Here is an 11,367-nt window from a genome sequence, read left to right on the forward strand (position 1 = left end):
GCGGCGGGATCACGCGGATCCCGTAACCCTAGCCATGGCGAAGGGGGTCGAGGACGAGCGGGAGCAGCGTCTGCTCCAGATCGACGCGGATAGAAAGGATCGCCGTCACATGGCGGTTCGATTGCGCCCCATGGCGAGGGCCATGGCGGCCGGAGACCGCCGGAATCGACCGGCGACGGCGAGGGCGACGGAGGTTGCTAGAGAGAAAGGGGATTAGGGTTTCGTCGAGGCAGCACGAGGTGGGGAGTGAGTGAGCGACCGCTCGGGTCGGTTGGACCCGAGCTGGTCGAACCCAACCCGCTGTGCCGCACTGACATGTGGGCCCAGGGGCAAATGTGCCATTTCATAATTCCTTAAAATGCTGAATCTTTGAAAATACATAATAAATGTATAATACCTCTAAAAAAAATTAAAAATATGCCACTCAGTATAAAAAAACTCTATCATAATACAATATGAAATAGAATTTTTGAAGACAAATAAGAATAAGTCTTAATTTGATGATTTAAATAATCATTTAAATCACACATATTATTTTCAATAATGAAAATAAGTCCATAAATGTCTTTGGATTTTAAAAACACCTTGACATTATTTCAAGGTTGTATATTACCTAAATAGAGTATCTCCAAATCAATCTTAGTATTAACCTCTTACATGATATAATAATGACATCGGAAGGGGGGAAACAAACCCTAAAAGCTGAATCATGCATAATTGCTTCTTTAACCATTGCCCTTATCGGACAATGATGCTATTTTTCGAAACGAGAGGACAAGGGTCAGTCCACACCATCCAACTCGCAAAACTTTGCGGTGTTCGAGCAAGTTCATCACTTGCTCATGTCATTTGAGTTATCAAATTACTTGCAAAGTACTATGATTATCACTATTGCATAAAAACCAAAACCACTACTTTCATAACTATGAATATGACTATGTGGTGGGCAATGGAACCATGGATTGTGTGGATATGGTGGAGGTTCCATTGCAAGGGTTTATATCCATCTAGGATTAAACAACAAATGTCGTCCAGTGATTCTTGTGCCGTAATACCCGTGTTAACCATAAGATCCGGAGTGGAACGAAGTAGCCAAAAGTGTTTCCACCTCTTGTTTATCAACGGATGCGCTTTACCGTAGACACTTGTATCTGTCGGGGGCGAGCGGTAGGCTAGGGAAGCCTTAAGTCCCCACGGCAATGTCCGTAGACACTTGTCGCCCGAAGAACAAGCGGTAGGCTGGGGAAGCCTTAAGTCCCCACGGTATCGTGGTCTATGATGGGTTGCAGCTACCGGCGTAGGAATGTATGGTAGAGCCCTGCATTGTTGTCGTGGTCGGGGTCCACCCCGAAATCTACGGGAATAATGGGACCGGCGTGGACCCAGGGTCGGGGCATGCAACAAAGGGTGGGTGTTCGAGGTAGCGGAGGAACATGATTGGCTAGACCTTATACCGGGCCTCACACCATAGGAAGTGTGGACGGGAAAGCTGCCCGGTTGGCACCAAGGTTAAGATCTCTTATGGGTAAAGCAACACACCTCTCCAGAGTGTAAAGAACCGTGACCTGTCACTCCTCGTTCCGGATATGGAACTGCGAACGCGCGCGGAAAGGAGCTCCATGAAGTTCTAGTAAACCGGTGAAGGCCGACGGACATAGCTCTTTGAAATAAAAGCAATCTCTTGAAGAAATGTTTATCAAAACCTGCATTGATACTAGACTTTCTGGTCTAATATCGTAGCTAGTGCATTAAACACATCTTATCTATAATGAACTTTTTGAGTACGCTCGTACTCATCCCACTCTTAAATCCCTTGCTTAGATTGTCTGAATCATCTGGAGGAGGACTACGACAGCCCTGAAGGAGCCGAGATCATCGGCTATGAAGAACCAGACCTCTCTGGAGGTGTTGAAGGCGTAGACTGCCTCATAGTCTATGGAACCGGGGAGGCTTCCGGAGGAGATCAAGCCTAGAAGCACCGAGTAGTAGTAGTAGCCGAGCAAGTGTGAACTCTTAGTATTTAGCTGCTCGAGGTAATAAATGTATAACCTAGTGAAACTTCTATATTGTAAGTTAAGTTGGGTTCGCCTCGAACCCAGGAGTATCCCTCTTAGGACCCAAGAGGAGCTCCGAGACGACATGTGTTTTATGCTTGTAATAATAAATGAATGAGTTATGGACCTGCTATGTCCTGTTGTACTACTCTGAGGGATGTAATATTTGTGAAATGGTACTTCGTGAATGTTATATCAACGACTGGCATACTACAACATGCAATGGTATGCAGGGTCACAACACTGCTCATGCTGAAGTGTCCGACGACAGAGGATGGTGAAGAGATGAATGGCGTCGGCCGGTTGTAGATCGCAAAATGTATATGTAGTGATCTATCGACGAAGAGAGCGGCGGTTGCTCTTCCGCGGAGTTGGTGCTCCGTTACGGTGGTTCGCACATCGAGGCCATTGCAACGGTTCCCGGCGAGGCATTTGGGCTCCCCAGGCCACTTCGCGATCCATCACGACGGTTCAATGCGTCGATGGATGTGGTTGCCACTGCGACGGTTCCCTTTCCCAGCAACTGCATCGTCGCTATTTACGCGGTGGTTGAGCGTCAACACGCGACCCTAGGCTCGCCGCTGGGAATATGGACATTCTCAGGCCAAATTTTACATCCGGGGACTAAATAGCGCCAGATTAACTCTTGAAATGCCTGTATAGACACAATGTGTCTTCGTGTTTGGATTTGGTGTTAATTGAAAAAAAGAATCTTGCAAATAGTTACGCATCAGTTATTTTCTCATTCTAAATCTCGTTTTATCTTATGATTCTTTTACTGCATATTTTATCTTAGAGTTGGAGCATCGCATCGTTGCGTATTTTTCTTCTGTGTGACATTATCGCATCCTTTGCGTGATGCTGAATTAGCCATGGGCAAGAAAGAACACAGATGACGTGGCAAGAAGCTAGCCTTTGTTCTTGGACCCCTGGACGTTGGATCCTTGTTGGATGGCCCAGATATGTCGCTACGCCAGCAGCCGGCAGCTCAACCTTTCCTTCGTTTCGTACACCCTCGCTCGACCCCCGCCGCCGCCGCCGCAGAAACCCCACCGCTCCCCGCCCACCGCCGCCGCCGGTCACCCGCCTCCGCCCGAAGTAGGCTCGCCGGACGCTCTCACGAGGCGAAGGAGTTCGTCTTCTCTCATAGGCCCCCTCCTTCTTGCCTCCGCCCACTGCCGCGGCGTGAGGACCCATCAAGGCCTTATTCCTCTTGGTGGTAAGGAAGCCCTAGCTTTCCTGGATTGTTGTTCGTGCCATTTCTCGTCTACTAGTAGCATTTTCTTTCAGGAAGAGAAACATCGAATCCTCCACCCACCCCCATGACCTGCCGTGATCTGTGCAAATCGTGCAATTTATCGTGAATTTAACTTGGAATGGTCGGTCCCGATAATAACCTGCAAACATGGTGGATTCATGATCTAGTACTACTCAATATAAAGCATAATCTCTTGTGCGTTCCTCGTTGTTCTTATGCTATGGCCGTTTGATGTCTGATATCTCGTGGTCAGCGCGTTGTTGCTGGCCTGCTGTTGGCACTTTTTTTTCAAGTTTGCTCGAGTTCAGCAGCAGGTTTAGATAGAATAGGTTGTAGTACTTTTGCCATGCGTGATTTTTCCAGTCCTCTTGTAGAGCAATGTTTGTTAGTATGTTATTTCTGATGGATATGTGGAATCGCTCCAGTTCGAATAGAAATGATTTCTTATGCCAGGTTCCCTTAATGTAGGTTTCAGTGCTGGATGACAGTTTCCTGAATCATCCTATTGCTTCATGCTGTGACAGCTCCACTCCATCAAGGATATAGATGTGCTTTTTGTCACGAATGCTCAATGGGAAGACTCGATCCTTCTCCACTATCAAAAAATCTTTCTCTCAAAGTACACATGTCCTTCCCGTCCCAATTCCCCGACTCACCCACCGAAATCTCCCCATCCTCCTCTCCTATGCAACCGTCTCAGGTCTTTTGCTCAAGATACCCCTTCTCCACTCGGTCCTTCGCTCACTCTCCTCGGGGCCTGACCCATCTCTCTCCCTCTCATTCCTCTCCCTACTCCGCCGGTCTGGCCACATGCCCCTCGATAACTACCCCCTTTGTGCTGCTCTTGGTACCGCCGCCCGCATGCCCTCTGTCGTTGCTGGTGCCCAGCTCCATGCCCTTTCTGAGAAACTCGGTCTAGGTTCTGATACCTTTGTCCTCAACACTCTTATCAACATGTATTCGGCTTGTAGTTATCCATCTGCTGCAAGGTCAGTTCTTGATTCTGCTCCCCAGGGGGCATCTGATACTGTTTCCTGGAATACGATCATTGCTGGATACGTGCGTGGTGGGCTGCCTAAGAAGGCTTTGCAGGCTTTTAGCCAAATGGCCCAGGGGCAAGTTAGGCTGGATGAGGTCACCTTACTGAATGCTCTAGTTGCTTGTGCGAAGACATGCACTATGGAGGTTGGAAAACTGTGTCATGCACTACTTGTAATGAATGGTTTTGAGGTTAACTGTTATATGGGTTCCTCTTTGATCAGCATGTATGCAAAGTGTGGGCTGGTTGAAGATGCTCGCAGGGTTTTCGATCGAATGCCTGAGAGGAATGTGGTTTGCTGGACCTCAATGATCTCCGGATATACACAGCTAGGTAAGTCTAAAGAGGCTGTTAAGCTATTCAGAGACATGCAGATTGCTGGAATGAAACCTGATGACGCAACAATTTCTACTGTTGTATCTTCATGTGGCCAGATGGGAGCACTGGACTTGGGCCGCTATGTCCATGCTTACTGTGATGTTCATGGTTTAGGAAAGAGCATTTCCGCCAGAAATTCATTTATTGACATGTACTCAAAGTGTGGGGATGTCAAGAAGGCCTACGAGATATTTCGTGGAATGGTCAGGCGGGATGGTTTTTCTTGGACGGTGATGATAATGGGCTTTGCTGTGAATGGCCTCTCTGGTGAGGCACTAGATTTGTTTGCACAGATGGAAGAAGAGGGTGAAGTCATGCCAAATGAGATCACTTTCTTGGGTGTCTTAACTTCTTGCAGCCATCAAGGGCTAGTTGAACAAGGATACCATCACTTTCATCGCATGTCCAAGATTTACAGTATTGCCCCGAGGATTGAACACTACGGATGCATAGTCGATCTCTTGGGGCGTGCAAAGCTATTTGCAGAGGCACAACAATTCATTGAAGATATGCCTATCGCTCCTGATGTGGTAATATGGCGGTCATTGTTGTTTGCCTGCAGAGCCTGTGGAGAGGTGGGAATTGCAGAGTATGCAGCGGAAAGGATCCAAGAGTTGGAGCCAAACATGTGTGGAGAGAATGTTTTACTTTCTAATGTCTATGCTACCGCATCAAGGTGGGTTGATGCGAGTAAACTGAGGACAAGGATGCACAGTAGCAGAGTGATTAAGCGGCCTGGTTGCTCTTTCATTGAAGTGGACGGATATGTGCACGAGTTCTTTTCAGGAGACGATTCACATTTTGAGACTGAAGCCATATACAACATTCTTTTAGGGATTAATGGGCTGTTAGTAGCAGAGTCCTTCCTGATGTGAAAGCTAATACATTTCTTACTTGTTGTTCTATGATCTTCTATTTATGAAAAGACAAAATCTGTAGTATGTCTACATATATGCATTTCCATCAGAGGCTGGGAGTTTTTCTCCAGATGTTACAGCATTAGCCATTTTAGGTCCCAGTTGAGTGTACACTATTATCCTTATTTTATTGGCAATAATGTATGAAAATGTTTCCTTCTGTACTGTAAACTTTGCCAGGTAATAGTTCAATACCCTAGAGGGTTTGCTGTGGTTATACCATGTCAAAAGAAATTAGCTATCAATTGTATGGATTTACCTGTTTTTCTATCGTGCTGTATTTTTATTTAGAATCTACTGACCCAGCTCTGATTTCTCTGTCTTTGAATTCAGGGTATCTTGTGCCCACTCACCTGTATACCCTTCGAATGTAAACCAGCAGACTGACAGGTTCATAAACTCCAGAATTTAGTCATTTACCAACTGAGCAATGGATCGGAAGAATCAAACTCCACAGGGTAAAGTGCTTATGTTTAATTCGTTTTTGTTGCTCTGTAAGCTGGAGTTTATGTTTGAACAGTTACCTACTGTCCTCTTGGCTAAAAATTTGGTTGGCTTTAAAAGGTCAAATTGCACAAGTGGTTGTTGAATTTCTAGAAGTAGCTGTCAGCTGCATTGTCTTCCTCAAAGGATTCTATCCTGCTCGTAAGAATTCCTCAGTTTTGTGTTTAAGCCACATTGTTAACTTTGCTGTTTGTAATTTTTTTCGATTGACATGGATTAAACACAATACATGTTTAGGTGCATTTGAGAGGAGAAGGTACATGAATGTAGTTGTCCAGAAAGCTGTGCATCCCCAGCTTGCTGGCTATATCCACTCTGTGACTGCTGGCCTTCTACCTTTCATACAGAAGGTGTGTTTTATTCCATTGGTTCTTTGTCCACCTGCAATGAAACACGGTCTTAAAGTAATCGTATTATTTATAAAGAAATCACTACAGCTGTTCCCATGAATTTTGAAGTTTCCAAAAATATTCCATGCTTGCTATACTTGAGGTTTACCTCATGTGATGTGGTGGTTGTCAATTGGATGACCTTAATGCCTAAAAACAAACTATGATCTTAGGAGTGTCACCCTTTTGTTGCTTTTCTTTTATGTTTGATTTTTGAAATCCAGCCATCTTTTTCTTCATGACATGTGTAGGGTAGGGTAACTCAATTGGTTATGTAACTTGCATTGCTGCTTGGGCCTTGAACTCTTGCACAATTGTGTTTTGAGCATATGATTGCTGTGAACTTGGTTCATATAGCATGGTATGAAGAAAACTAAATATAACCCAAAAAAAACTTAATTTCAACCTTGAGCGACAACTTTAAGATCTGGGAACCCCATGGTGTTCAATGGTCTCCATTGTAATATACAAGTTCCAATTTGGTTATCTCTTGGTAACTAACCATAGTTCTGCTACAATCCAGGGACTGGTCGAGAGGGTCATAGTCATCTTCTACAACAAAGATCACATACCGATCGAGAAGTTTGTGTTCAAGCTTGCATTGAGCCAATCGTATGGCTCAAATATAGAGCAGTCTAGCCTGGAGTTCGCTCTGCGAGCGTTCCTGATCAAACTAACGGTGGCCGAAACTCTCACGAAACCCCTTCCATCAGGTAGTCCACACGCTCTCTTTCTTGGAAGTTTTAACGATCATCATGAGACACCAGATTTTCTGTAAGGCGGCCAGCAACCGCCGTGACTGTTACCGGGAGAGCTCATAAGCGACATGATGCGCTTGCCTTGTGGCAGATAGCAGCTGGGAGATCGCAGCCTACTTCCGATCCCTCCCCGCGGACGGCATCAAGGACAAGGAAGAGGACGCTCAGATGTGGATCCCCACGGACACCAAGATGTGGATGCAACCGCCGCATATCACCCCCATCAAGTCGATGGGCTGCGACCCTCTGAAGATGCAGCTCTACCTGGAGCAACCTAGCCCCGCGGAGGCCAAGGATCCCGCTCCGTAACAACGAATCCTTGGTCTCTCAATGTTGGGGGTAGTCTGACTGGCAGTTACGAGATGGTGTAGTATGTAGCTTTTCAGGAACAAGCCATGTGCCCCTCTGTTGATCCAGACTCGGATTTTTTTTCTGAAATTCGCTGCTTTCTCTTGTATGCCACCGTTATCTTGTTGTTCATGATGATGGATTGTTTAGAGCATAGTACTCCCTCCGTCCCACCAAAAGTGTCTCAACTCTCAACTTTATTAAAATTTAACACTATCTAGTAGGTAGATATATGTAAATTTTGACAAAGTTGAAACACTTTTGGTGGAACGGAGGGATTAGTTATGAACAAAAACAAACCCATTTGTGAATTCGACAAGGCTCATCCCGTCTGCATGCTGCGTTTGCAGTACCACTCTTATGTTTTTCCCCTGGCTGCTGTATGAACTCTAGAGTTGAGTCTGAACAAGAGGGATGCTGAAGCTGTTTGCTGGGGAGGAGGAAAAGACAGACAGCGGTTCCGTGAGAATTGAGATGGCGAAGAGTATCCTATGGAGAAAGCACAGCAGAAACAAATGACACAATCAGCACAGCACTACGCCGGCATGTAGATTCGGCGAAGTAAGGGCATCTCCAACCGGGCGACCCAAACGGACGCGCTGGGCCGTCTGTTTTGGGCCGTTTGCGTGGCCGAACGGACACCCGGACAGCGCCCCGCGTCCGCGTGTCCGTTTGGGTCGCACGCTGCGCCCAACGCGCGGACGCAGCGCATTGGTAATAAAATAAAACAAAAAGGAAAATAAAAAAGGAAAAGAACAAAACATAAATTTAAACTAGTTGGTCATTAAACTTAGCCCTATTTTGGGCAAATTTTACACAAAAGAAAGCCATATATGGCTTTAAACTAAAAAAAAAGCAAACCCTAGCCAGGGTTTGCGAGCACGCGGTGGCCGCCGGCGATACTACCCCCGGTAGTACTCGTCATCGTCGGCGTCGATGACAACGACGCCCCCGGCGGCGACGCGCCGTTCCGGCTCGACACGCCGGAGGGCACCGGGACTCCGGCCGTGGGTCCCACCGCGCCCTTTCCCGAGCGGAGTGCGCGTTCGGCGGGCTCGCCGGCCTGCGCAGCCGTGCCCTCCGCGCGGACTCCGTCGGAGCTCGGCTCGCGTGGCCGGCGCTCCTCCTCCGCCGGGCGCGCGGCCCGGCGCTCCTCCTCCTCCCGGAGCGCCGCGCCGACGCGTAGCCTCCTCCCGACGGCGCGCCGGCTCGAGGAAGGCCCACGCGTCCGCCCGGGCGTCCTCCCGGGCCTTCCTCGGCCGCCTCCTCCGGGCGCGGAGGTGCGCAGCGTCTCGGCGAGGAGGCGGCCATTTGGCCAGCTCGTCGAGGTCCTCGCCGCTCGCGGGACGCCGCGAGCGCCGCCCGCAGCCTCCGGTCGTTCTCCTCCTCCCCGGGGATGCGGCTGCGGGCCGGGGCTAGGGCGCGGGCTCGTTGATGTAGAGGCCGCCGGGCGGCGGCCGGCCCGCCTAGCGCCGTGCTGCCGGCCGCGCGCGAGGCCGCGCCGTCGCGGATGTGAAGCATGTGCGCCGCCGCGCATCGTGCTCCACCTGAACCACAAGTCCCGGCTGGGACTTGCGTCGCCGTACGCGGGGTCCTCGCCGGAGGTCCGCCGGCAGCCGAGCGCGGCGCCTCCGGATCTCGGCGTAGCGGGCGCGGCCTAACGCCGGATGGGCGGCACCGGAACCCGATCCGGGCTCAGGTGCCGGCCGGTGGGGAGGTGCACGTCCCCACGGCATTGGGACGCCGGCGTCCCGGAACATCCGCGCCACCGCTACGGTGACGTAGATCCGCTCGCGTCCGGGAGGCGCCGGCGGCCCCATTGCGAACGCCGGCGGCGCGACTTGCGCCGGCTGCGCCGGCCTCGTGGTCGTTGGCGGAAGGCTCGAACTCGCGCTTCGGGGCCATGGCGGCGCGGAAGCTCCGAGCTCGCGCGTGCGGCCGGAGTGGAAAGTGGGGACCGGATAGGGACCGTCCCCTTCCCCGTCCACATTTAATAGGACTGGGGCACCGACAGGTGGGCCAGCCACGCGGACAGAGCGGACACGCGAGGACGCCGCGTGCCATCCGCGGCCACGCAAACCCGGCCCAGATTTGGGCCGGGTTTGCGTCGTTCCGGACGCCGTGGCCGTCCGCTTTTGCGGTGCGTCCCCGCGTTGGGCCGGGTTTTTGTCCGGCTGGACCCATCCAGACGCGCGGGCGCGGGATGGGTCGCCCCGTTGGAGATGCCCTAATGAGAGAGAAAGCAGGAGTTCCAGATGCGTACACATGTTACAAGAGGACACTTGTTCTTGTCCGGTCAAACCAAAGTAGTACTAGTACGTAGTACATCTGTACATGTGTGTGTGGTGTGGTACGGTTTTGGTCTGCTGCTGATCAGCGACCGCATCGCGTCATTCCTTTTCTCATTCTTGGCAGCCTCGCAGGCACGCGCCGCGCGCTATACGCACCTTGGATTCGGCCATTGTTTGGGCGAGAGTGCGTGCACAAAAGAATGTTGTGGTGCCCTGATGCGACGCGACGCAGGCGTACGTCCTGCCGCAGCTTTGCTAGCCTGTCTCGTACGTACTATTCTCGTTTTACTGCTGTACCTTGCTGCTACGCCTACTGCTGCGTTTGCCACCTGCGGTCCGCTCGCCTTCTCGTCTGTTGGACTGACACACAGCTTCACCACGCGGCTTTTTCACAAAACTGACCTAAAGTTCAAAGGATTTTGAAAAATAAAAAACAAATTCACCGATTTAACCCTTTTATGTTACGCCGTAGGGGTCACACTTTTTTTTTGCCGCGCCCCAACCATAGTGTGGCACAATGGGGTGCCACGCCCTAGCATACGGCGCACACACTGATGTGCCACGCCGTGGAGACATGCGTGACACAAAATGATAGATCTGTGAATTTGTTTTGCAGAAGGTTTACTTTTAAATTTGTTTCAAGATTGAGTTATTTTTGTCCAAATTGCCTCACCACGCGTAACCCGCTTCCTCGATAGCGTCTTCTCCTACTTTTTTTTTTGTTACCACTTGCACTATTTGATAACATATGTGTGCTAGCTAGGTCCAAAAGAAGACATTTGTGTTACTTTCTTTGGCTGTGTGGGACTTGTTCTCGTGCAATTAGACTCAAGGACCTCATAGCGGAAGGAGTGGCAGACCCAGAAAAATATTGAAGGGTGTGTACTCCCCCCCAAAAAATTGCACTAGACCTTATGCAATAAAAATGCCAAATAAATATTCCCTCCGTTCCAAGAAAAAATTGATAAATAAAAATTTAGAATGGAGGAAGTTCCAATAGTATTGGAAAATTTTCTGCCTCATCTTTTTAGAATTTAAACAACTCATCTTTTTTTTTATCTTGTGACAAATTCTTTTAAATTTTTCAAAAAAATAAAATTAATAATTGCATCCAGCATAAAGATTACTTTTACTTTTACCCAATTTTTAGATTTTCAAATTTTTAGGTTTTGGCAAAAAAAATTAAAAATAATAATAATTAAAAAGTTAATGTTTATTTATTTATTCACGATTATTATTACATCATTATTTTTGTTTATGAAAAAAATTATTTGAAATTCAAACAATAAAAAAATGTGACATCGACCAACATGTTAATAGGATTGATATGATACTAGTATCACATACATGTGCGCGTAGCACTTGGATGCGGGACGGAATGGAACTCGGAAGTTAAGCGTGCTAGAGGTGGAGTAGTGGGAGGATGGGTGA

At 48.7% G+C, this 11,367-nt stretch overlaps 2 protein-coding genes across 3 annotated transcripts; both read left to right on the forward strand.

Annotated features, from left to right (window-relative positions):
* The first annotated feature begins 3,759 nt into the window (after positions 1-3,759).
* On the forward strand, positions 3,760-5,606 carry LOC124679086 (pentatricopeptide repeat-containing protein At2g29760, chloroplastic-like). The gene has a single exon (XM_047214914.1). It carries the CDS (start codon positions 3,859-3,861, stop codon positions 5,602-5,604), a length of 1,746 nt encoding a protein of 581 aa, XP_047070870.1. The 5' UTR covers positions 3,760-3,858; the 3' UTR covers positions 5,605-5,606.
* Positions 5,607-5,711: 105 nt separating this feature from the next.
* On the forward strand, positions 5,712-7,608 carry LOC124679097 (DNA polymerase zeta processivity subunit-like). 2 transcript variants are annotated; one of them, XM_047214922.1, is made up of 6 exons: positions 5,712-5,826; positions 5,980-6,104; positions 6,211-6,291; positions 6,388-6,500; positions 7,063-7,252; positions 7,389-7,608. In XM_047214922.1, the coding sequence occupies exons 2-6, from the start codon at positions 6,077-6,079 to the stop codon at positions 7,604-7,606; spliced, it is 630 nt and encodes a 209-aa protein (XP_047070878.1). In that variant the 5' UTR covers positions 5,712-5,826; positions 5,980-6,076; the 3' UTR covers positions 7,607-7,608. The 2 variants fall into 2 exon arrangements, with proteins under 2 accessions (XP_047070878.1, XP_047070883.1); XM_047214927.1 differs by lacking the exon at positions 5,712-5,826 and having other exon boundaries at positions 5,925-6,104.
* Positions 7,609-11,367: the final 3,759 nt, after the last annotated feature.

The sequence above is a fragment of the Lolium rigidum genome, chromosome 1 (assembly GCF_022539505.1).
Source record: "Lolium rigidum isolate FL_2022 chromosome 1, APGP_CSIRO_Lrig_0.1, whole genome shotgun sequence".
Taxonomy (NCBI): Eukaryota; Viridiplantae; Streptophyta; class Magnoliopsida; order Poales; family Poaceae; genus Lolium; species Lolium rigidum.

What these genes read in the sequence shown, in the direction of transcription:
- LOC124679097 (XM_047214922.1), top strand. Translation starts at nt 6,077, where the DNA reads ATGGATCGGAAGAATCAAACTCCACAGG. An exon ending in TTCTACCTTTCATACAGAAG is followed by an intron (nt 6,501 to 7,062) that starts GTGTGTTTTATT and finishes GCTACAATCCAG; the next exon opens with GGACTGGTCGAGAGGGTCAT. An exon ending in CACGAAACCCCTTCCATCAG is followed by an intron (nt 7,253 to 7,388) that starts GTAGTCCACACG and finishes GCCTTGTGGCAG; the next exon opens with ATAGCAGCTGGGAGATCGCA.
- LOC124679086 (XM_047214914.1), top strand. Translation starts at nt 3,859, where the DNA reads ATGTGCTTTTTGTCACGAATGCTCAATGGGAAGACTCGATCCTTCTCC.